Source organism: Lactuca saligna, chromosome 4 (genome assembly GCF_052625555.1).
Source record: "Lactuca saligna cultivar CGN05327 chromosome 4, ASM5262555v1, whole genome shotgun sequence".
Classification (NCBI taxonomy): domain Eukaryota; kingdom Viridiplantae; phylum Streptophyta; class Magnoliopsida; order Asterales; family Asteraceae; genus Lactuca; species Lactuca saligna.
In genome coordinates, this window is record NC_136420.1 from 150,498,566 (window position 1) to 150,524,512 (window position 25,947).

Below are 25,947 nucleotides of genomic sequence, written 5' to 3' on the forward strand. Positions count from 1 at the left end.
AAAAAATTGAATACAATTTGTATAGCTGTCCATTTGTTTGTAGAGAGATTTGGTGCCACTGTGCCGGTCACCTAAAGTTACATATTTTTTGTTTCCAAATTCTATAAGAAGTTAAGGAGTCTTAATGTTAATATTTTAGTAAGTTCCAAAAGAAATTCAAAAATAATTTGTTTAATAGATCAAACATTTTTTTTTGAAGGATCTAAATTTTATTAAAACTAGGAGATGAATTTTTTTTGTTGTCGAAATTAAAAATTCTTTTAAAGGATTTTTTCTTCTATATGTCTTATATTATGAATTTTTTAGAAAGAAAATCTAAAAAATAAGGTGGTTTACATATCGCAATTTATTAGACAAGATTGTAAGATTTTTTAAAAAATAATATTGTGATTGTTATGCTAAAAAGTGTGATTATTTTGAAAATTTATGATCCAATTTTTTATGATTCGTAATTTGTTACGATCAAAATATTATGATTTCAATATTTACGATCCAAAACTTGATAAAACAAAAGTTTATTTTTGGTTGAAAAATTATAGCATCCAAGTTATTTATGATGCAAAATGATATAATTCAAAATATTATGATGAAAATAAAATGATTCAAAATATTATGATCTAAAATATTATGATGCAAAATGTTATGATCTAAATTAATATGATTCAAAAAAAATTATGAAACAAATTCTTTATAGAAAAAAAATTACGAACAAACCCGGCACGACAAAGATTTGGTCCAACTCTATTCACAATTTTGACAATTTTACACTTAATGAACGAGTGGATGAGATTTTGTTCTTGCGGTCATCACTATTATATATATATATATATATATATATATATATATATATATATATATATATATATATATATATATATATATATATATATATATATACTACCTTATAAAAAAATCTTATTATTTCTATAAATAGAATCAATATAATAATAATATTTTTTTAAGACGTTCAACTCTTAAAGCTTAAAGTACAACCAACTATTAATATAATAATATTATAATATATATCTTACAAATGATAATGCTAGGGACAAGTATTAAAAACACATTTAAATTAATATTTCCTTATTTTTAGAGATTGAATTAGTATGTTCATCAATTTTGACCAAACTTGTACTCCTAAAATATCTCTTCTTTGTTATCTGGTGCATTCGAAATCTGAAACACTTGTTTTCGACAAATCGTTTGAAATTTAAAAGCTCATTCAAATTGGAGTTCCCTAATTTTTTTGCATAAAATATAGTTAACTGGAGACTAATTCAAATCTTCATCTCCTTTTCCTCCAATGAATCCACCAGCACAATTATTTTGGTTTTGGTATTGCACTTTTTATTTTTGTGAAACCAATCGATAATGGTGCAAGTATTCTTAGAAAATAACATGTCTCCGAATGGAACTAATTGCTTGAAAGAAAATATTCGTCGCCGCTGCTTTGCGCGGGCAAACAACTAGTGTGTGTGTGTGTGTGTGTATATATATATATATATATATATATATATATTGTAACACTGTAAAATTTAAAACAAATTTTTCGCACTTTAAACACACTTTTCCAAACACATTTATTGACAAAACCCCATTGTATCATACTTTGTTTCACAAATATTTCCCAAAATCAAAATACATAAAAACCCATGCGTGTGTATGAATCATGTTGGCACCTTTTTGCGGTCATCACTGGTACCTGAAACACATAACACACAACACTGTAAGCATAAAGCTTAATGAGTTCCCCAAAATACCATACATACACATACTAGCCACTCGAGACCATAGCTCTATCGGCCCGTGGGCCCTAACTCTATGGACCCTCTAGTCCTAAATCTGTGAACCTTCCGGTTCTAAATCTGATATACTCTGATATACACATGACATAAACCACATAGAAATAATACAATACAACACATCACATAATAGCATACGATAACTCTGTCATATAACTCTAATTAGCATTCAAGGTAAAGTATAGTGAGAAGACTCACCTCAAATGTCCCGATAAATCACTGACTCGATAGAAATAAGATCTAGCCTTTGCCTAAACACATAAAATAATACTATGATAAATATAACTCTCAGAATTAGACTCAACCCTCTCTAGGCACCCTCAGAAGGGAAAAAGACCATTTTACCCCTCCATTGGCTCAAACGCCCTCATTGGTAACCAAACCCTAAAAGTCAACCAAAGTCAACGGTCAAACCTTGACCCGACTCGTCGAGTGCAGTTGGGCAACTCGGCGAGTCCACATGTGTCCACTAACTCTTTAGTCTCGTTTAACACGTTGAGTCCCTCCCTTTACTCAACGAGTCCCCAGGTATGAATCGCGGGGCCACCCCGACTCAACTCGCCGAGTCTCAAGAGCAACTCGGCGAGTACATGCCATGCACAAACTCCATTGACCACCCGAGGTCAGATCTATTCCTCTAATCCATAGATCTGGCCTTCCAAAGCATAATAATCACGTAAAGTCCAGACCTTGATGCTGATATATCATCTAGATGGTCTCATTTGATGATTTAACCCCAAAAATGACATTCTAAGCTCATAACTCCCAAGATAACTCATAAAGCTCCAAGGGTTAAGGTCTTTGGACCTCTTTGAGTCCATATCCAAAGCATAAACTCGAGAAAGGACCAATTGCTCCACATAACCATCCTCAAAAGAGGTTAGAAAACCCTAACTCTAAGAATCAATACCAAAACTGAAGAAGGTTCGAATAAATACCTCAAGTTGAAGTCTCTGGACTCTGAAACCACTAGAATCACACCTCCTTCAGTCTCCTCTTGCTCTTTATCACCTTCTTCTTGCTAAACCAAAGATAGAAAGATCAATTATAGCTTCTCCTTCCTCCCAAACGATTTAGCTCACTTAGGGTTCTCTCAAGGGACTGGTAGCCGCAATGGGGGACTATGAGTGCCCTTAAATAGGCTCCAACCCCGGGGGATTAGGGTTTCCTTAAACAGCATGGACTCGCCGATTCCAGTCGCGAACCCGGATAATAATCTGCGACCCTACTCGGCGAGTTTAAGCATCAACTCGCCGAGTTCCTTCACAAATTCCAAAAATAAAAATATTAGAATAATATACCTGGGAATCTGGATGTTACAATTCTCCCCCACTAGAATCAGACTTCGTCCTTGAAGTCTCATTCTGCAAACAACTCTGGATGCTGCTCACGCATCTCACGCTCCGGCTCCCAAGTTAGCTCTAACCCTTTCTTATGTTGCCACTGCACCTGCACCAGAGGCACTTCCTTCTTCTTCAGAACCTTGACCTTCCGATCTCTAATTGGCACCAGTCTCTCGACATAGTTCATGCCCACATCCACCTGAATATCCCCTAACGGTACCACTGCTGACTCGTCGGCTATACACTTTCTCAACTACGACACGTGAAAAGTGTCGTGAATCTGACCCAACTCCGCGGGTAGCTCCAAACGGTAGGCTACCCTGCCTACTCTCACGATCACCCTGAAAGATACAATATATCGAGGCCCCAACTTTCCCCTCTTCCTGAATCAGATCACTCCTTTCCAAGGAGAGACCTTCAAGAGCACAAAGTCACCGACCTGAAACTCGAGCTCAGACCAACGCCTGTCCGCATAACTCTTCGGACGATTCTAAGCGGTCAACAACCTATGTCTAACCTGTTGTATCTGCTCAGTCGTCTGAAGCACAATCTCCGTACTACCCATCACACGTTGCCTTACCTCTCCCCAGCAAATGGGGGTCCGACACCTCCTCCCATACAACAGCTCCAAGGGTGGCATACTAATGCTCGAATGATGGTTGTTGTTGTAGGAAAACTCTACCAAAGGCAAATATGTGTCCCAACTCCCATCGAAATCCAACACACACACTCGGAGCATGTCCTCGAGCGTCTGGATCGTCCGCTCACTCTTCCTGTCAGCCTGTGGGTGGTATGCAGCACTAAAGTGCAGCCTCGTACCCAACTCTTCATGAAATTTCTACCAGAATCTGGAAGTGAAATGCACATCTCGGTCTGAGACAATCGAGATCGGCATTCCATGCTGCGATACCACCTCCCTCACATACATTTCTGCTAATTTCTTTGTGGAAGAGCTCTTATTGATAGCAAGGAAATGAGCGCTCTTCGTCAACCGGTCTACAATCACCTAAATTGCATCGACGCCCCTCGCAGTCGTTGGCAATTTGGTGATAAAGTCCATAGTGATCTGTTCCCACATCTACTCAGGAACCTCTAACAGCTGCAACTTACCATGCGGTCTCTGGTGTTCTGTCATAACCCGACGACAGGTTAGGCACCTCTCAACGAACCACGCAACATCCCTCTTCATACAGGGCCACCAATACTCCCTCTTTAGGTCCAAATACATCTTAGTGGCCCCGGGGTGGATCGAAAATTTCTATCGATATGATTCTTCCATCAAAATGGTACGCGTCCCGCCCACAAACGGTACCCAAATCTGACCCTGAAATGTCATAAGTCCCCAACTATCGGTAACGAACTCCGATACCTGCCCGATAACTTGTTCACTCTTTTGGTTTTTAGGTCTCATAGCCTCAGCCTGGGCCCCTCGAATGGTGTCGAACACCGGAGTCATCACTGTCAATCTCATACAAACGTCTCGCATCGGGACGATCTCCGTCCTATGGCTCAGGGCATTGGCTACCACATTATCCTTACCCGGGTGGTACAGGATCTCACAATCATAATCCTTTACCACATCCAACCATTTCCTCTACCGCATGTTCAAGCTGGGCTGATCCATCAAGTACTTCAGGCTCTTGTGATCCGTGTATATGGTACACCGGACCCCATACAGATAGTGACGCCAGATATTGAGGGCGAACACCACTGCCCCAACTCTAAATCGTGGGTGGGATACCTTGCCTCATGAGGCTTCAGCTGCCTCGATGCATATGCTCCCAACCCTGATATCGACGCATCACAATATACCACGAAGTCCTCCATTCCCTCCGGAAGGGCTAACATCGGGGCTTCGCATAACCTGTGACGAAGTGTCTCAAAGGAGGCCTGCTGCTCTAGGCCCCATGAGAAAGCAACGCCCTTCCGGGTCAACTTGGTGAGTGGCACGACGATCTTGGAGAAATCCCTGATAAATCTCTGATAATAGCCTACCAATCCTAGGAAACTCCTGATCTCTGTATGTGACCTCAGCACCTCCCAACTCATCACCACCTCAATCTTGGCTGGATTGACCAATATCCCTTTCTGGTTAACGAGATGCCCTAGGAACTGGACCTCTCGTAACCAAAAATCACACTTGGAGAATTTGGCGTAAACCCTCTCCGATCTCAAAACTACGAGGATCTCTCTCAGATGTTCCTCATGCTGCTCTCTGGATCTCGAATACACCAATATGTCTTCAATGAACACAATCACCGAGCGATCCAACATCAGCCTACATACTCTGTTCATGAGGTCCATGAACACCGTCGGCGCATTGGTGATCCCGAAAGGCATCACCACGAACTCGTAATGCACGTAAAGATTCTTGAACGTTGTCTTCTGGATGTCCGCATCTCGTACCCTCACCTGATGATATCCCGACCTCAAATCGATCTTGGAGAACCAAGATGCTCCCTGCAACTGATCGAACAAATCATCGATCCTCAGCAACGGGTAACGATTCTTGACCTTCAGCTTTTTCAATTCCCTGTAATTAATGCACATTCGATGTGAGCCATCCTTCTTCTTAACAAAAAGGATAGGCGCTCCAGATGGTGAACTGCTCGGCTGAATAAACCCCTTCCCCAGCAGCTCCTGAAGCTACGAGGATAACTCTTGCATCTCTGGAGGCGCAAGGAGATAAGGTGCCTTGGCGATAGGTGCAGCTCCCGGAACAAAATCGATGCTGAACTCAACCCGCCTCTCGGGAGGCACATCTGGTAACTCTTTTGGAAATACGTCCGGGAACTCACGAACTATCGGAACCTTATCAACTGAACTCGGTCTCTCTGAACCAACCCTCGTATTCATCACATATGCTATAAATCCCTTACAGCCCTGCTGTAGACTCTGCCTCGCTCTAGCAGCTGAACAAAATGCCGACCCAGAACGCGTACCCTCGCCGTATACGGTAAGAACTCCCCCACTAGGGTCTCGTATGGTTACCAGCTGTCTCTCGCAGTCGATAACCGCTCCAAACTTGCTCAACCAGTCCATGCCCATGATGACACGAACATCTCCCATCGCAATAGGAACTAGATCAATCGGGAACTTGATGCCGAAAATCTCGTCAACTACGGAAACTCTCAGAGGTCGACTCATCACCTCTGGACTAATACTGATGTGCTGTCTAAAAGCCAAATATACAAAAGACTGACTCGCACCCGAGTCAAATAACACCAAGGCATGTATAGAATTCACAAGAAAAGTACCCACGCATATCATAATATAAGCACAATAACTCAACATAAACGTAAATATATGAAAGAATACATACCAGCCACGACATCAGGCGCTGCACGGACCTCCTCCGCAGTCAACTGGAAGGCTCTCCCTCGCGCCTTCGGTACCTCGGCCTTCACTGGTCGGCTCTCAGTAGCTCTGATATCAGTAGGGGCAGATCCCTGAGGTGCTCCCTGGGTAGTCCCTCGTAATTGTGGACACTCTGCCTTGCGGTGTCCAGTCTGGTTGCAGTGAAAGCATACTGCAAACCCCTTGGGGCAATCCTTGGCTATATGCCCCTCCTTGCAACATTTGTAGCAAGACCCCGCTCTGCACACCCCGTCGTGGCTCTTGACACAAGTGCGGCCCTTTTGACTCCCAGATCGTGAATCAGCGGGCTTCACCCGCTTGGCCGCCGAATGAGACTGTGCCGGTCACCGATTCCTCGCCTGAGACTCAGCCTCCTCCCTAGCCTGGGTCTCAAGCTCTATCTCCCTGTTCCGAGCATTTTCATGAAACTCAGCAAATGTTCGATACGTCGAGTTCGCCACGAACTCCCATATATCCCTCCTCAAAATGCTCAGGTAGCGGCTCATACGTTCCTACTCGGAGGACACGTGCTCTGGGCAAAACATCGCCCTCTCATGGAACTTCCTCGTAATCACCGTAACAGAATCAGTACAGTACCCTGCATGAGGGTCAAAAACTCCTTCGCCAAATGCTCCTTTTCCACCTGGGGAACTGATGTGTGTAAAACTCACTTAGTTTTAATCCTACTTTAATTATCAAATAACACACAAAAGGCAGTGAACCTATCAATTGTGGTATAGCTAAATAAGCAGGGTATCGAACACAGGGAACGGCAAATTAAATTAAAAACTAATTCTATCTAATTTACTTTAGCAAATAAGGGTTTTTCTCTAGTTTTACAAGACTAGAAACTTACCAACTAAAACTAATGCAAGACTAGAAAAGAACAAATTAACTAGATTCAATAATGGGAAAGAAACTTCTGTTTAGTTCAACTCGGTTAACTTTATGGTTGCTTTTAAGGTAATAGTGCAATGGATTAATTCTTTCGTTGGTTACCGATTCAAGTGATTAAGTTGTGTTCACTACCCTAATCCTTAGCAAATAAACTAATTCAAACAGTGGCCAATTGCTTAATTTAATTATATTTACTAGATTAATTATTCGGGTTAAGTTAGACTTGCAATAGCTAATTAATTCGTTATTCTTAATTAACCTCTTGTTCGATAGTCATCTTACAAGCTTGCACATGAATTTACTCAATTTCCTTATTAATCCTAGTTTCATATTCATTAATTCTAGACATATGATATAGTGGTCACATATCATATGAGGTTGATAATCAATAGATGTTCATGCTAATCAATTATCTTCCTATTAACAGAAAATTAATTATCATTCATACACAAGGTTCTTTAGCAAGCTAAAATAACAATTAATCACCAATTTAGAATTAATCCTACCAATCAATCAAACCATATTGTCAACTTTGTATCCCCAAACAGAAGTATAAAGAAATTAGTTCATAACTAAGGTAAATATCAGCAAACAAATAAGTTCAAGTTGCTTAATCATATTGACAAAACAAAAGAATTAAGTAGAATGATGAAATTACGCCTTAATTACTCCCGGAATTGGATTCTAGCTTCTTTGGTCGACTTCTAGGGTTCTTCTGACTTCTTATTCGCAGCTAAGCACTTCTGAAACTTCCCAGAATTCCCCCTTCTCGCATTATAGAGTTATCTTTATATATGCGTTCCGACTCGTCGAGTCATATGGTGACTCGTCGAGTCCCTCTCACATTAATCGTAACCTGATAACTATCTTGACTTCCGAATGCTCATCCTTCTGAATCCGCGACCGGACTCGTCGAGTCAAGAGGCAACTCGACGAGTAGAAGCCTTTTATGGATGTTTTCTTTCTTCTTTCCACTCTTGAGCTCCTAACCGCTTCTCTTGCTTCCTTTCGCTTCCGAGCTTCATCTTTGGACTGAAAAACATAATTTAACACTTTTAAGTACCTTTTGTCCATAATATGCAACAATTTAGCTAATATATGAATAAATACTACACTTAATACACACTAAATATGCACATATCAAAATACCCCACACTTGTCATTTGCTTGCCCTCAAGCAAAACTGAATTTTAACACATTAGAATCACATATAATAACTCCAATCCAACCCAGCCATTATGCCAAGACCGCAACGCATGCATTTGTGTCTAAAATTCCTAAAAACCCCCCATACTTCAAATACTCACAATCCTCATAAACATTCGCCCACTCACCCCGAACTATGCTCATTTTATGCAACCCTCCGAATCCATCCTCAGAAAACCTCTTTACCCTCAAGGTATTTTTAATTGAGCAACCCAAGCATACATAATCTAGAATTACAACTTTTCGATACCACTATGGAGCTCTTTGGAATTCTTCAATTGCTTGATAATTTGATCTTGGATATCTTTGAATTCACCACCTTTGTTGTTTGATTTTTGGTATCTTCAACTTTTTGGATTTCTTCAGAATTTTCGATCTTCATATTTGATATTTAACTTTGATGCTCCAAAAATTCTTCAAACTTTTCTTGTAATTCTCTCTTCTTTTTTTTTTACATGTATACCTCACTTTTTTTCACTCAAATCCCTACATGCTTAAGCAGGGGCGCTCAATCTCAACCTTTATCGGCTAATGATAAAAATCTTCCTGGATACATTTCAGGTTTAGGCTGCTAAACATATTACATCCCTCAGGCTGAGCAAGGTCGTGTTTTTGTCTCATGATTTCACTGAAATAAGGAAGCCACAAATGCACTAGAACGTATATAGGCTCAACTAAACATTTGGGTTGTCATGCAATTATTAACATAATTCTAACATGGAATCCTAATTTTTACCAAAATTTTCTAAATTAGATCCTAAATAATCCTTTTGGTACGCAAAATTTTTTAAAATTGACTATTATGTAACCAACCCCCTACCCCACACTTATGTGATGCAATGCCCTCATTGCATATTATGCATAAAAACATAAAAATAAAGAGGGAATTGGAACAAACTCCCCTGGGATAGCAGTGGATAGGTTGATCATTCTCATTTAAGCTCCATCTTCAATAAACTTCATACATGGGAACAATCTCATCCATGTCTCGTGTGGGCCGCTCTAATATGCGAAAATCGGCGTAAGATCTTCAAGAATGGATATGGAAGTAGAAGGATGCAAGTGGTATACGTATTAGCATCAAATCAGCAGTCATTCGGCTCAAAAAATGATGGACTCGTCGAGTCTGATGATGGACTCGCCGAGTAGCAGCGCGCATTCTCAAAATATCTGGAAATACAAAGCGACTCGTCGAGTCAGCTTAGTGCACTCGACGAGTTGGCACCTGAATGAAAAAACTAGGTATGTGGCAACTGTTTTAGTCTCTCACAACTTCTTTAACCCTTCCTCACAGGCGGACTCAATCGCTCATACCCCTAAGACCGGACTTGACACTTTGACATTAAAAACTCGCTTCCTTGACTTGCTCTCATACGTAAAAACATCCATGCTTTACCTCATCCTAAGCAATCAAAATGCAATCCTGAAAATAACTAAAGCAAACAACTATTAAACAAAATAATATCTCAAAGCATACACACTAAAAACAAAACAAAATAAAAAAAATTGAAATTGTTTGAACACAAAAACACAAAAATCAATCCTCTTCCTCCTCATCATCGTCGTTGGCTCCACTTCCCCCAGCTCCGCTTTGGCGTGCACTAATCCTCTCGTCCCACGATGGAATGTATGGATAATTCCCACCATCACTATGTGGAATATTGAAGTGGTCAAAAAGTCGTATGTGGGATTGATTGCTAAAATTTAGCCCCCTCGCCATTTGGTCTTGCATCCGCCTCATCTCTATATTGTACCAATCCATTGGTACGTCTTCAGTCTCTACCGGAATCACTGGCGGTTCATCCTCCACATCCCTTTCCCTTCGCGATCTCACCCTCCTTCCCGGTGCTTCGGGACCTACAACTAGGTCATCATTTGGGATGGCATAATGGCCACCACCATAGTCTTCAATGATTCGTGCTCTGCGGAAAAGAATGGGATTAAATGGGGTGTCGGGATCAATGTCATGAGGTTCCAGGCACCACGGTTCATCAACCCGAATGAATTAGCCAATCGAGTGACAAACATGCCTCCATTGATACGCGATGTTTTGCGATCTTTGACCGCACCCGCTGAGAGGTATGAAGCAATGCACCACGGGATGTTGCAAAAGACGCCGGGCATGATAATGCTCCAAAGGTAGAACACATCAAGGTTGGAAACCTTGTCATCGTCCTTCCTTTGGTTGATGGTGGAGGAAATAAGGCGGTGAATGAGGCGGTGGGTCGGGGATCAGATGCTCCCTTCCTGCGCAGACTTCGGGATATAAACTTTATTCCCTATAGTGTTCCACTAACCCGTGCTAGTAACCCCATCGGGAAACACCATGTGAGTGGTTGCCAAAAAGGCCCGAAAGAGGTTCGTTGAAACCAAAGGTTGATCATAAATCCCTAGCCGGCAAGCAAGATCCACCACCGAGCATTGATGATACTCGCCCCCAAGACAAAATGTGAAACTTGCCGGATGATATAAATCCACTCCACCGGTAAAAGATACCGTGGAGAAAAACTCCAAGCAAAGCTCCAAATATACCGGCTCTTGTATGCGGAAGACCCGGCTCCACCCATCACATATCATTGACTCGCCGTCATGTTGAAACTCCTTTAAAAGGTATGGAGCTAATTCTTCTTCATATCGCACATTTTGCAACCATTCCCAATCAATTCTGTTCGGGACATAGACCTCCTTCTTTTTAATATCGGCAAGCTTCTTCTTCCACTTCCGCATTGTTGAAGCGGATTCGATTTGCGGGAAATTTAACCATGGAAATTCCCCTTGGCTACCACTTGAAGATTGTCCTCTTCTAAACATGATTCCTGCAAAACATATAAACCATACCCAGAAAACACAGAATGTAAACAAAACGAACTGTTTCTGCAACTCGACTGGACTCGTCGAGTCCATGCCCGACTCAGCGAGTCGCGCGACCTGTACGAGTCAGTCGACGGGTCTCACAAAATTGAACCATGTAACCTTTAAATTCTTGCAAGGGTTTTGTTCAGGGACTTCCTACTAAGTAATAAGGCCACAATAAACGTTCAAAACAACAATATTCATGACAAAATCGAAAACCTAGAATTTAATCACTTTTTTCAAAAACGGGTTTTTTTCATGAAATTGCAAGTGTAGATGACCTTATAATCACATTCTATCTAGAAATCAAGAAGAAAGTTGTTACCTTTTGAGTTTAATTCTTGAAAATTTGGAAGAAAGGTTGAAGAACACTTGAATGCTTGGAGAGAGTTTGTAAAGAAAAGCACCCGGCGAGTGTGGTGTGGAAACTGAACTTTTAGGGTTAAAACCCTATTAGATGTAAAAGTAATTTCGAAAATGTTTATTTTTTTCTGTAAATAAGCTCGACTCGTCGAGTCAGGGTCAGACTTGGCGAGTCCAATCGCGCAGTTAAAATTTTTTCTGAATCAGTATATACTCGTCGAGTCAGGGTCAGACTCGGCGAGTCGCTTGTAAAACATTTCTAATTTTTAAAATTTTGTTATTTATTCAAAATATTTTCACCCCACTCTTAAGCTAGGCGCTCCCTTAAGCAGACAAGTCCGATGATTTGGAAGATTAAAATTGAAACACAAAACAAAAATAAAAATAAAGAGTAAAAGAAAGCAAACTCTAACGACGGGTTGCCTCCCGCCAAGCGCTTCTTTTTGAGGAGTCATTAGCTAGACTCCTTCCCATTTACGTTTTGTCATCTTCAAGCATCGGGAATGTACGCGTCACTTTTTGTGGTTTATACTTAGTCTTGTAGGCGTGAATCTTCTTCTTGTAAGCCCTTTTTAATTCGTCTCTTCTCTTTTTCGCTGTATCATCCTCAGTTGTTTGGGCCTCTCTTTTCCTCTTCTTCTTTTTCAACCCATGTTTTTTCACCAATTTTTGAACCTCCTTTTCTTTAAATTTGATAACTTCATACTTCATAGCGGTCCGCGCTCTAGGTTTAGTTGTGAATTGGTGATCAGCTTCTGCTCTGCTTCTATTTATGTCCTCATCCTCTTTTGTGCTCGACTTTTCTCCAATTGGCATCGTATCAAGGCATGCCACATCGGCGTGTTGGGCCTCCATTCCTTTTACTTCTTCTTGCTTGACCTCTGGATTAGCTTTAAACATCACCGACTCATCACCCACTCTTAATGTCAAAGTGGACTCACATATGTCTATTAGGGCACCTGCGGTGTTTAAGAATGTTCTTCCCAAAACAATTGGTATTTCGGGGTCTTCTTTCATCTCCACCACCACGAAGTCTACTGGAAAAATGAACTTGTCCACCTTGATAAGGAGATTTTCACAAATGCCTTGTGGGTGAATTATCGTTTTATTTGCCAAATGGATTCTCATATTTACCGGCTTTAGTGCTGGTAAATTCAGCTTCTTAAAGAATGAATAGGGCATCAAATTAATGCTTGCCCCTGAATCAGCCAATGCTTGTGTAGAAACTTCATTACCAAATTGGCACGGAATTACTATGTTACCCGGATCACCCTTCTTCTCAGGCAGCTCACTCATCAATATCTCCGCGACTTCAGCAAGATCTTTCCTAGCAGCAAACAGGCCCTTAAGCAAGTTAAAGTATTTAGGAGTTTGGAGCATTGTGTCCACGAATGGCATATTGACTTGTAAAGCCTTGACATGCTCCATGAAGATTCTATAGGCTTGAACTTTTTCTGAAGGAATGGCTCTGGATGGGTATGGCAAAGGAGGATTGTATGGCTTCAGAAAACTGGCTTTTTCTTCATTCCCGACTGGACTCGTCGAGTCCATTTTGGTGACTCGGCGAGTCGGATCGAGTTCTTCTTGTTCTGGTTTTTCTTCTTTTTCTGCCTTCCCCTTGGAAACTCTTGGTGTTTCTGCCAATTCTTCTTCACCGCTGGAGGTTATTACGCTCACGTTCTCGTTTCTTGGATTGGGTTGGGTGTCGCTCGGAAGTTGGCCCGGTCTTCTTTCGTTTACTTGATGTGCAAGTTGGCCCAACTGTTTCTCTATGTTGAGAATAGAAGCTTGCTGATTCCTCAACATGTTTCTGGTTTCTTGCATTGCCACATCATGATCATTATGTCTTTTCTCGGACGCGGCTATGAATTTTGTAAGTATTTCTTCTAAATTCGTCTTCTTGTCCGTCACCGGTTCTTCCTTTTGATAATACCCCCTCTCCCTCTGTTTATATTTTTCTTCCTTAGCCTTTCTGTACTCTTCGTATGGGAGCCATTCCTTCTTCGGTTTCCTCCAGTCTTCATCGTATCTATCGCCGCTGGAGTAAAATACTTGAGCCTTTTTATTACCATTCTCGTCTCGATCACATTCCTTGGTAAGATGGGGACCGCCACAATTTTCACATCCAACTCTAATAGCATGGATCGTTTGATCCATTTTTGTCATTCTTCAGTCTAAGCTATCGAGTTTCGCTATCACCGCCGCCATACCATCGTTTACCGAATTTACTGCTCCGCGACTCACTTCATTCCTCGGGTTGTGATATTCTCTAGAGTGCCTGGAGAATTCTTCAATTAACTCTTTTATTTCCGGAGGTGGCTTTCGGGTGAGTGGGCCTTGTGAATCGAGTAGTTGCCTCGTGGTGATATTCACTCCATCATAAAAGATAGAGACCTCTTGTTGGCTATTGAGATCGTGGTGGGGGCAATTTCGAAGTAGGCTATTGTATCTTTCCCAAGCTTCATAAAGGGATTCACCGGGTTGTTGCTCGAAGTTGGCGATGGCTTTCTTTAGCTTGGCTATCTTGGAAGGTGGGCAGAAGTGATCTATGAACTCTTCTTTCATTTTGGCCCATGTGGTAACTGATCCGGGAGGGAGTGACTTCAACCAATCCTTTGCAGCTCCTTTAAACGTGACAGGAAGCATGCGTAGCAGCTGGACCTCGCGGGGCACATTAGGTACATTGAAGTAATCCGCCACGTCATTTACTTCATCTAAGTGCTTATAGGCGTCTTCATGATCTCTCCCGTGAAATGGTATCTCCTTGAGTTGAGCGAGAATATGGCCCTTTAGTTCAAACGTAACGGTAACGGGGATTGCGGGTTGCACAAGTCCCGGGCCGGTGTCATCACGCATCCTTTTCTTCCATTCCCCCATGGGGATTTCGTCAATATTAGCCATAGCGGTGGCTAAGTCGTCTTCAAACTCGGATGTGTGCTCGCTTTCTTCTTCGGTCTCGTAATCGGTGTCTTTTGGGATTAGATCTTCGGTTGTCAACGATGCACTGGATGCTCCTGCTTTGCTGCTCCTTTTCTTGCTAAAAACGGATTTGAGGTTTCTGAGTGGTGAGTTCTTTGAAGAAGTGGTTTCTCCAACGGTTTTGCCCTTGTTTCTTCTTAATGCGGTTTCCGGATCTTCAAGAGGGGGAACTAGAGGCGTAGCAGATCCTCGGGTCATGAACCAACTGCAACTAAAACAAAACAAGACGCGTAAAAAAGAACAAAAATTAAATCTGATTCAGTGTCAGACTCGCCGAGTCGGGGCGAATGCACTCGGCGAGTTCACGTTAAAATCAGTGTTTTTTTTTTTTTTTTTTTTTTTTTTTACTAAAACTTAAACAAAAAAAATGAAACAGAAATTAACTTTGTGTAAGATGAATCTTACACAAAGGATCGATTGAATTAGAATTTTAATGCTAATTTTAGAACCGTTCCCCGGCAACGGCGCCAAAAACTTGATGTGTGTAAAACTCACTTAGTTTTAATCCTACTTTAATTATCAAATAACACACAAAAGGCAGTGAACCTATCAATTGTGGTATAGCTAAATAAGCAGGGTATCGAACACAGGGAACGGCAAATTAAATTAAAAACTAATTCTATCTAATTTACTTTAGCAAATAAGGGTTTTTCTCTAGTTTTACAAGACTAGAAACTTACCAACTAAAACTAATGCAAGACTAGAAAAGAACAAATTAACTAGATTCAATAATGGGAAAGAAACTTCTGTTTAGTTCAACTCGGTTAACTTTATGGTTGCTTTTAAGGTAATAGTGCAATGGATTAATTCTTTCGTTGGTTACCGATTCAAGTGATTAAGTTGTGTTCACTACCCTAATCCTTAGCAAATAAACTAATTCAAACAGTGGCCAATTGCTTAATTTAATTATATTTACTAGATTAATTATTCGGGTTAAGTTAGACTTGCAATAGCTAATTAATTCGTTATTCTTAATTAACCTCTTGTTCGATAGTCATCTTACAAGCTTGCACATGAATTTACTCAATTTCCTTATTAATCCTAGTTTCATATTCATTAATTCTAGACATATGATATAGTGGTCACATATCATATGAGGTTGATAATCAATAGATGTTCATGCTAATCAATTATCTTCCTATTAACAGAAAATTAATTATCATTCATACACAAGGTTCTTTAGCAAGCTAAAATAACAATTAATCACCAATTTAGAATTAATCCTACCAATCAATCAAACCATATTGTCAACTTTGTATCCCCAAACAGAAGTATAAAGAAATTAGTTCATAACTAAGGTAAATATCAGCAAACAAATAAGTTCAAGTTGCTTAATCATATTGACAAAACAAAAGAATTAAGTAGAATGATGAAATTATGCCTTAATTACTCCCGGAATTGGATTCTAGCTTCTTTGGTCGACTTCTAGGGTTCTTCTGACTTCTTATTCGCAGCTAAGCACTTCTGAAACTTCCCAGAATTCCCCCTTCTCGCATTATAGAGTTATCTTTATATATGCATTCCGACTCGTCGAGTCATATGGTGACTCGTCGAGTCCCTCTCACATTAATCGTAACCTGATAACTATCTTGACTTCCGAATGCTCATCCTTCTGAATCCGCGACCGGACTCGTCGAGTCAAGAGGCAACTCGACGAGTAGAAGCCTTTTATGGATGTTTTCTTTCTTCTTTCCACTCTTGAGCTCCTAACCGCTTCTCTTGCTTCCTTTCGCTTCCGAGCTTCATCTTTGGACTGAAAAACATAATTTAACACTTTTAAGTACCTTTTGTCCATAATATGCAACAATTTAGCTAATATATGAATAAATACTACACTTAATACACACTAAATATGCACATATCAGGAACGTACTTATCTCAGAACATAGCAGTGAACCTCTCCCAAGTCACTGCAGTAAACTCAGCAGGCGAATAATGCATCGTCACAAACTTCCACCAATACTTCGCTCCCAAGCGAAGTTGGTTCAGCGCGAACCGGACCCTCAAATGCATATTTCTGATATCCACCTCATCACCGCAATCGGATCCTGGGTCCCATCAAACTCCGATGGTTTTGTGTTGTTGAACTCCCATAACAGCAACGCATCACCACCCTGCGGTCTAGCCGCAGCTACAGCTGCAGTGGCCGCAACAACAGCTGCCTCAGAAAGAGTAGTGTATCTCGCATCGAATGTCTCGATCAGGGTGGTCTTAATAGACCCAAACATCTCTGGAATCTCGTCGTGGATGGCAGCAGCCACCTCATCATGAATCATTTGGCGGAGCTCCTCATCGCTCACACCCCCTCCACTGGTCCCTGGTCTGTGACGTGTCCCTACCATGACGCCTCTCCGAAATACAACACAAGATATCAGTAATTTGCTCGGACGTACACACACTCGATATCCCAACCCTACTTGATCTCTGGTACCCTAAGGATTCTTTCTTGGGTTGCGAACTGACCCAGTGCCTTCGATAGTACGGGCCCAATACTACCAACCACACCGACTCAGCATTCACACCAAGTCCTCCTCCCAGAGCCCCAAATCCCAAGTACGCTATTCTCTCTAATCATGTGCCACTCACTAGCAAATCTCTCATAAGCTCCTTGCTGCTGTTTTAACACTCTCAAGCATTCCTAATAACAAAATCCCTGGACTAAGGCATCATATATCAGGCCACTCTAGTCCTAATAAGAATACCTAGTCTTACTCTAGCATGCATAATATAATTCATCATATAGCATAGCATAACATTTCTTTTACAACTTATTGTAAGGGTATTTTGGGAAATCAGCGTTCGGGCGCTGGTTGATCGTACACACGGCTCTGCTCTGTTTGTTTCAAAACTCTTTTTACACCTTTTAAAAAAAATTACTTTATTATCAACTTCTTCCCTCAAATCCTCAATTTGAGTTCAGATACGCCCGAAGATGCATACGAATCCCTCAAACCAAGCCTTTGATACCAAATTGTAACACCGTAAAATTTAAAACAAAATTTTCTCATTTTAAACACACTTTTCCAAACACATTTATTGACAAAACCCCATTTTATCATACTTTGTTTCACAAATATTTCCCAAGACCAAAATACATAAAAACCCATGCGTGTGCACGAATCATGCTGACGCCTTCCTGCGATCATCACTGGTACCTGAAACACATAACACTGTAAGCATAAAGCTTAATGAGTTCCCCAAAATACCATACATACACATACTAGCCACTCGAGGCCATAACTCTGTGGGCCCGTGGGCCCTAACTCTATGGACCCTCTGGTCCTAAATTGGTGAACCTTCCGGTTCTAACTCTGATATACTATGATATACACTTGCCATAAACCACATAGAAATAATGCAGTACAACACATCACATAATAGCATACGATAACTCTATCAAATACCTCTAATTGCCACTCAATGTAAAGTATAATGAGAAGACTCACCTCAGATGTCCCGGTAAATCATTGACTCGGTAGAAATACGATCTAGCCTTCGCCTAAACACATAAAGTGATACTCTCATAAATATAACTCTCAGAACTAGACTCAACCCTCTCTAGGCACCCTCAGAAGGGAAAAGACCATTTTACCCCTCCTTTGGCTCAAAGGTCCTCATTGGTGACCAGAACCTAAAAGTCAACCAAAGTCAACGGTCAAACCTTGACCCGACTCGTCGAGTGCACTTGGGAAACTCGGCGAGTCCACATGTGTCCACTAACCGTTTAACACGTCGAGTCCCTCCCTTTACTCGACGAGTCCCCAGGTATGAATTGCGGGGCCACCCCGACTCAACTCGCCGAGTCTCAAGAACAACTCGGCGAGTACATGCCATGCACAAACTCTATTGACCTCATGAGGTCAGATCTGTTCCTCTAATGCATAAATCTGGCCTTCCCAAACATAATAATCACGTAAAGTCCAGATCTTGATGCTCATATATCATCTAGATGGTCTCATTTGATGATTTAGCTCCAAAAATGACATTCTAAGCTCATAACTCCCAAGATAACTCATAAAGCTCCAATGGTTAAGGTCTCTGGACCTCTTTGAGTCCAGATCCAAAGCATAAACTCGAGAAGGGACCAATTGCTCCACATAACCATCCTCAAAAGAGGTTAGAAAACCCTAACTCTAAGAATCAATACAAAAACTGAAGAAGGTCCGAATAAATACCTCAAGTTGAAGTCGCTGGACTCTGAAACCACTAGAATCACACCTCCTTCAGTCTCCTCTTGCTCTTGATCACCTTCTTCTTGCTAAACCAAAGTTAGAAAGATTAATTATAGCTTCTCTTCCTCCCAAACGATTGAGCTCACTTAGGGTTCTCTCAAGGGACTGGTAGACCCAATGGGGGACTATGAGTGCCCTTAAATAGGCTCCAACCCCGGGGGATTAGGGTTTTATTAAACAGCATGGACTCGCCGAGTCTAGTCGCGAACCCGGATGATAATCCGCGACCCTACTCGGCGAGTCTAAGCATCAACTCGCCGAGTTCCTTCACAAATTCCAAAAATAAAAATATTAGAATGATATACTTGGGAATGCGGATGTTATATATATATATATATATATATATATATATATATATATATATATATATATATATAATCGGAGAACTCATTTTAAAGAGAGGACTCGTGAGGACACCTTAAAAAAAATGAAAAAAAAAATCTAAAAAAAAAACAAATCATAAAATCGAACATAGATCTATATACGGAAGAAAAAAAATTGGAAAAAAAAAGTTTGTATGATTAAAATTGAATTATAAATCACAATGATGTAAAATTAAAAATTGAAATTGAATAATGGATAATTTTAATGATGCAAAAAAAAATTTCCTATTTTTTTCACCCGAATAGAGATCTATGCTCGATTTTTATGATTTGTAATTTTTTTAGATTTTTTTTTTTTTAAAGTGTCCTCACTAATCTTCATTTTAAAGTGAGTTATCACGGGAATCAGACCCTATATATAAAGATAGGTAAAACTGTAAAATTGGTCCCTGAGGTATTTGAAAAACTATGGATATGGTCCAAAAAGTTTCCAACTTGCATGAATGGTCCAAAATCAAGGTTTTCCTTTGGTTTTGGTCATAAAATAGTTGAAAGGACTATTTTGCCCTTATTATTTAATTTTTACATTTTATTTATTTCTTTTATATTTTAATAATTTAAAAAAAAAAATCACTTACCCCACACCCTTCATCCGCACCTTTCCCTTATTTCTCCCTCTATCTCTTTGATTTTCTTTATCTATCTTTTACTATTTCTTCTTTTCTCTAATGAGTTCGTTCAAGCTATCCTGAAGCAGAGCTCTAGGTCCGACACTCCGACACTGAAGAGGGTGGGATGAAGTTTGGTTTGATTCTTTGATGAGGTCGTTCAAGTGCTTCCCATGTTTGCTCTTTCTCGTCGTGTGTCTATTGAACCTAGATGGCCAATCAAGTGGATTTATGAACCATAACGTTTGAACCTCATAACATTCATCAAATTCTTCATTTGAGTTCGATTCTTGTGGAAATTTGCTTCAATTCTTATATAGATTTACAAATCTTGAAAATCTGATTTAGTGTGTATGTGTGTGTTTTGAGTTGCAGGTGTGTATGTGTGTGTGTTTTGAGTTGAAGACACTCCGTTTTTGATTTGTATAAGTTGAACAGAAAGCAAGGCAAGACTGAGGTTGAGTGGAGAAGCAAATTGCTTTCTATGCAGGTTGAGAAATGACGGACCACTTCGTTGTTGTAATTCAAACAAAGAATTGTGAGCGACATGGCTGGGGTTTGTAGAGAGCTTGAAAACGCAAAAGAGGGATTTTTGCAGTAAAATCCTTGAGGTTTATGTGTTTAATAGAAGTAAGGAGATTAGAGCAGATGAGTTTCTTTAAGAAGAAAGCAAGACCAGCTACAGGTAATAGAAAACATGAACAGAAGACCATTTCCATTCTATCAATTAACGTGACTTTTCTAGGTTAAACACAAAAAAATAAAACAAGAACCTCAAAATTTGGTGTGTTCCTTGATGGAAATCACAGAAGACAAAGAAAATGGAGACAAGGGGTGAGATGAAGGTTTATTTGGATATTGGTGTGGATGAACACGATTTTGAAGATGGAACATATATGTATTTTTTTTTGACAAAACTGCAAATTTGGTCCTTGTGGTTTGCATAAATCTTTGGATGGGGTCCAAAAAATTTTCAGCTTGCACAGAAGGTCCAAAATCAAGGTTTTTCTAGGGTTTTAGTCCAAAAAAACTTGAAAAGATGATTATACCCTTTTATTTATTTATTTTTAGTTTTTTTTACAATTATTATAATACCATTTGAACTTAAAAATAAAAAGAAAAAGAAAAGAAATGTATTATCCCCACGGTACACAATCTCTCTCTCTCTCTCTCTCTCTCTCTCTCTCTCTCTCACTCTCTTTGAATCCTTCTCTCTGTTGTCTCTTTCTTTTTCCATCTTCTTCCTCATTTATGGAATTCGGAAAAAAACCTAAATTTTTGCTACTTGGCTACAAGATTATACAGACTGGTTTGTTAGAATCTCGATTAACGACATGAATGAAATCATCGTAATTTGTAAGAAATCTGAATGTTGATCTTCAATGCCCTTGCTGCTACAAGAAGGTCAAGAAAGTCCTCTGTAAATTCCCTCGTGAGTTAATTCCACCTTACATCTCCTTAAGTATAAACAACATCTTGTTTGATTACTTCTTATATTTTTATGTCTCATAAGATTTTCTATGCCAAAGATGATGTTTATAATCTTGTTTGATTACAAGTTGGGTTATCTTTACTATAAAGATGAGAACTGACTTTTTTTCCCTTGTTTTGGGATGGTAGAAATAAGATATCAACTGTTTGATCAGGACAAAAATAAGGTTAGGATCACAGCCGTATGCTACGATGCTGAGAAGATCAGATATAAGCTCTGCTGCAAAGGTGGGAAGGCAATCCAAAGCATTGAGATCGTTGAGAACAAACCGGAAACACCGAAAAAACTAAAGCCCGTTGATAAACCGAAACCCCCAGAACCTGAGAAGCCTACGGTGATTGAGAAAAAACCAGAACCCAAGCCCCCTCCAGTTGTAGTTCTGGTGTCGGCGCCGACACCGGTTGGAAAGCCTAAATTGGATCCTCCCAAACCGGATCGCCCAAAAGCCGATCCACCAAAACCCGATCCACCAAAACAGGATCCACCGAGAAAAACAAGATCCAGTTCCAGCTTCGATGCCACCTGTTGTTGTCCCCACAGTCGGAGCTGGTGAAGATGCCCGAGTCGATGTATGGATACCCGCAGCCCTTCTGTTAACCGTAGTTTCCTCTTTTAGTGTGTTGTCAGGAGTGCTATGAAGGTCGCGGCTGTTCTAGCAAGAACGGTGGCGTCTCCTCATGGTTGACCGGTGATGGTTATGGTGGTACTTTATTTTTCTGAAATATGAAAGAGGAATATGTTTAATATAGCAGTCTAATAGGGGAGAGAGAGAGAGATAGAGATAGATAGAGAGAGAGAGAGAGAGTACGGATGGGTGGGGATAATACATTTCTTTTCTTTTTATTGTTAAGTTAAAATGAAATTATAATAATTGTAAAAAATTTAAAATAAAAAAATAAAAAAGGTATAATCATCTATTCAAGTTATTTGGACTAAAAACTCAGAAAAACTTTGATTTTGGACCTTCTGTGCATGCTGGAAACTTTTTCGACCTCATCCAAAGATTTTTGCAAACCACAAGGACCAAATTTGCAATTTTGTCATTTTTTTTTGTAAATCTAGGTTTTATTGATTTCTTGAAAATCCAGATCAATTTTATTTTGTAAATCTATAGTTGGGTGAAGCAAACAACTGGAGGTTGGGGAGTTCATTGGAGAAGATGAAATGGTTGGTGTTCCGAGAGAGAGAGAGAGAGAGAGAGAGAGAGAGAGAGAGAGAGAGAGAGAGAGAGAGAGAGAGAGAGAGAGAGAGAGTGTTATGGTGTAGGCCTTTTTTATTAATATTTACAAAATAGAAAATGTAAAAATAAAAAAATTAAAAAAATAAATTTAAAGGGCAAAACAGTCAATTCAAGTGCTCCATAGAACAAAACTACAAAAGTTTCTTAATTTAAGGACCAAAACAAAAGAAAAACCTTGATTTTGAACCATCCATACAAGTTGAAAAGATCGTATCCAAAGTTTTTTCAATACTACAGGGACCAATTTTGCAGTTTTATCATAAAGATAAAACAAAAAACAAAAAGATAAAAGTACGGGTAATTTGGTTTAATTTTTTTAAATCAAAAGGATGAATCTAACCAAGCTTTCAAAATTTAGATTTAAAGTTCGATCTAACCAAAGGGTAAGGACCAAAACTGTAACTTACTCGAATCGAAGTTATAAATATCCAGGATTGTGGCTAGGCTAAAATTGTAACCCTAGCTAGGATGATAAAAGTTACAGGTTGCGGCTGTGGTTGCTGTGATTTCTCAGGATCAGGTAGTTCTTCAAGTTGTTGAATCACAAGATTTAAGCTTTGCAGTTCAAAAAAATAAAATAAAATTATAGTAATTAATATTCGTTTGATAATTAATCAAGCGATAGGATGTTGGTTTTTTAATTAGATCGATTATGTGTTGGTATGATAGGTATGAATCTGAAAGGGAAGAGAAGGAGAGTACTAGAAGATGTTCTGGAGTTGATGCACCATGTACAGTCCCGGTTATCGGTAGAGGAAGCTGCCCGCACCAGTGTCTTGTCCAAGTCGTGGTTACACGCTTGGTGCACCATCCCTAACCTCAGGTTTCATCTTCCCAAAGAAGAAGAAGAAGAAAAAATAAAAGAAAGAAAGCACATGACATTGTTGGACGTGGAGCGCACCCTGAAAATTTACCTCGATAACAACATCCCAATCGAAAGCTTCGAGCTGTCGATTTCGATTGAGAACCAGGAGTCGGCTTCTCTCGCTGAAAAATTGATCCGTATGGTGGCCACTAAAACTACTAGTGTTAAAGAGCTTTCCCTCACAATCCGCCCTTATGGCGCCTCGCTGCACTTACCATATGAGATACTCTCCGGCCGAAACCTAACTAAGATTCGAGTTTCAGTTCCTATTGATGGGATCCATTCGGTTTCCATGAAGACTTGTCATTATCATCATCCCCCCAAATGTGTATCCTTACGAGAACTACACTTAGTGGGTATGCACATAAGCGAGGATGTCCTCCATGACATATTGCTGTCTTGTAGTTTGCTTGAGAAGATAAAGCTTTTATATTGTTCCAAGGGCCTCAACAGCATCAAAGTTAAAAACCTTGTCTGTCTTGAGGAATTACAAATAGTTACAATGGATACAGGGTCTACCGGTTTTGAAATCAGTCATGTCCCAAATCTCCATGTCATGGGCTGCAACGTGCATATGAATGGAATGTCTAGACGATTTGGACCATTGATGAATGAGCATTCAATATCATTAGGAAGCAGCGTCACAGAGTTAAGTTTAGGCGGGGGTATGATCAGGGACAACGCATCTCTGGACATGATCATCAAATTGGGATTACCTTTTCTTGAAAATTTGACCCTTGATATGGACTGTTGGATGTTGGGAAGCTTTCATTTCACATGTAGTGATTCCATCAAGAGATTTTCGTTACTGTCGTGCCCATGCACGCTTGTAGACGTGGTACATGTTACTGCTCCAAAATTACTTTTCTTCTCCTTCTATGGTCAGACAATGCCTACTCTCTTGTTTCCAGACTCTACTCTGGAGCAAATCGAATTTTGTCTGGGACTCAACGTTGATCGTGTCGATGCTTCTTTTTTCCTTAAGATGAGGGAAGCACTCATGTTATCACGCGAGTGTAGCAGACTTCATATAAAAACCATCAACCATGACCTGCCATTACCATTGGAGATTGACATCGATGATCTAAGAAGAAGGCTACCATTTCCTCCGGCTACCAACTTGCAAAAACTTTCGTTTAAAACTACCGGCGATGAATGTCTGTGGGAGTGCTCCCCGTTTTTCCAAGCGTTTTTTGAGATTTGTCGCCCTCAACAAGTAACTGCATGGCCCGACACCATGTTGAAAGATAAGAATCACTTTTGCAAGCTCATGCTCCAGGTATTAATGGAGAAGAAAAACAATAGTAACACATATTGGCCTCGTTACCTTAAAGATGTTCAAATAGAACGACCTGATCATAATCCAAAATGGGAAACTCTATCTCATTCCCACACAAGCTTTCTACAAGGACCGAATCCTGAGCATCTGCCCTTCAAATTCATACTAAACTGGTGTTGACGCTCTTATCATCTTATTATCATATATTATATTATATAGCTCATGTTTTACTAGTTAACTATTTAAAGTTTTAACGATTTAAGACCATTATTAAGCTTTTTGCTTCTGCCCCATTTATATATTTATTGGGGTTTTCTAATAATCCCATTTATATATTTATTGGGGTTTTCTAATAATCCCTTATTTATTTAAAAAAAATTGTTTTAACTTTTATTTCTAAGTGTGGCCAAGAATAATTAACACTCAACTTTATCTATTAACAAAAAAAAGTTATAAAGTAATACTATGTCGTTTACATATCAAAAAACCCCACACGATCACTCCTTTCTCATTTGTGTAGACCCAATTCGAACTCATTTTCTTTCATCCCTTTCTTTCTCATTTGTGTAGACCCCAATTCGAACTCATTTTCTTTCATCCTGCCCAATTTTAAACATACATAGGGCCAAAAATGAATGGGCTTTCGTAGCACAAACAATTGAAGACACAAATATCTCATCAAATTAGATGTTTGATTTGTCAACGCTGGTTCTTGAACCATGGTCATAACGAAAAACGGGCTAGATGAAATCAAACGGCCATTTATTCATGATCCTCCGCTTAGTCATTTGAATTATTAGAAGAACCAACTGTCGGAATTGATTTATTTTGTAGAAATTAGTGTAAGTGATGTTGTGAAATATGACTATGATGTTTTGGGTTGAAAATAAAAGGGTTAATAATTGAATTAGAAAGTCCGGGGTCGAATTTGTAATTTTTCAAAAATCATTTTGGGAAGAGAAATGTGGTCTGGGGTAGGACTGGTCAGAAAATCAAACATCAGGGGACGAAACTTGCCTTTTCCGGAAACTGCTGTCTGTTTTCTCTT

The 25,947-nt window shown here is 39.8% G+C and overlaps 1 protein-coding gene across 1 annotated transcript; it reads left to right on the top strand.

Moving 5' to 3' along the window:
• Window positions 1-23,223: 23,223 nt before the first annotated feature.
• On the top strand, window positions 23,224-25,186 carry LOC145042937 (uncharacterized). The gene is made up of 2 exons (XM_078991460.1): window positions 23,224-23,275; window positions 23,425-25,186. Exons 1-2 carry the CDS (start codon window positions 23,224-23,226, stop codon window positions 25,077-25,079), a joined length of 1,707 nt encoding a protein of 568 aa, XP_078847586.1. The 3' UTR covers window positions 25,080-25,186.
• Window positions 25,187-25,947: the final 761 nt, after the last annotated feature.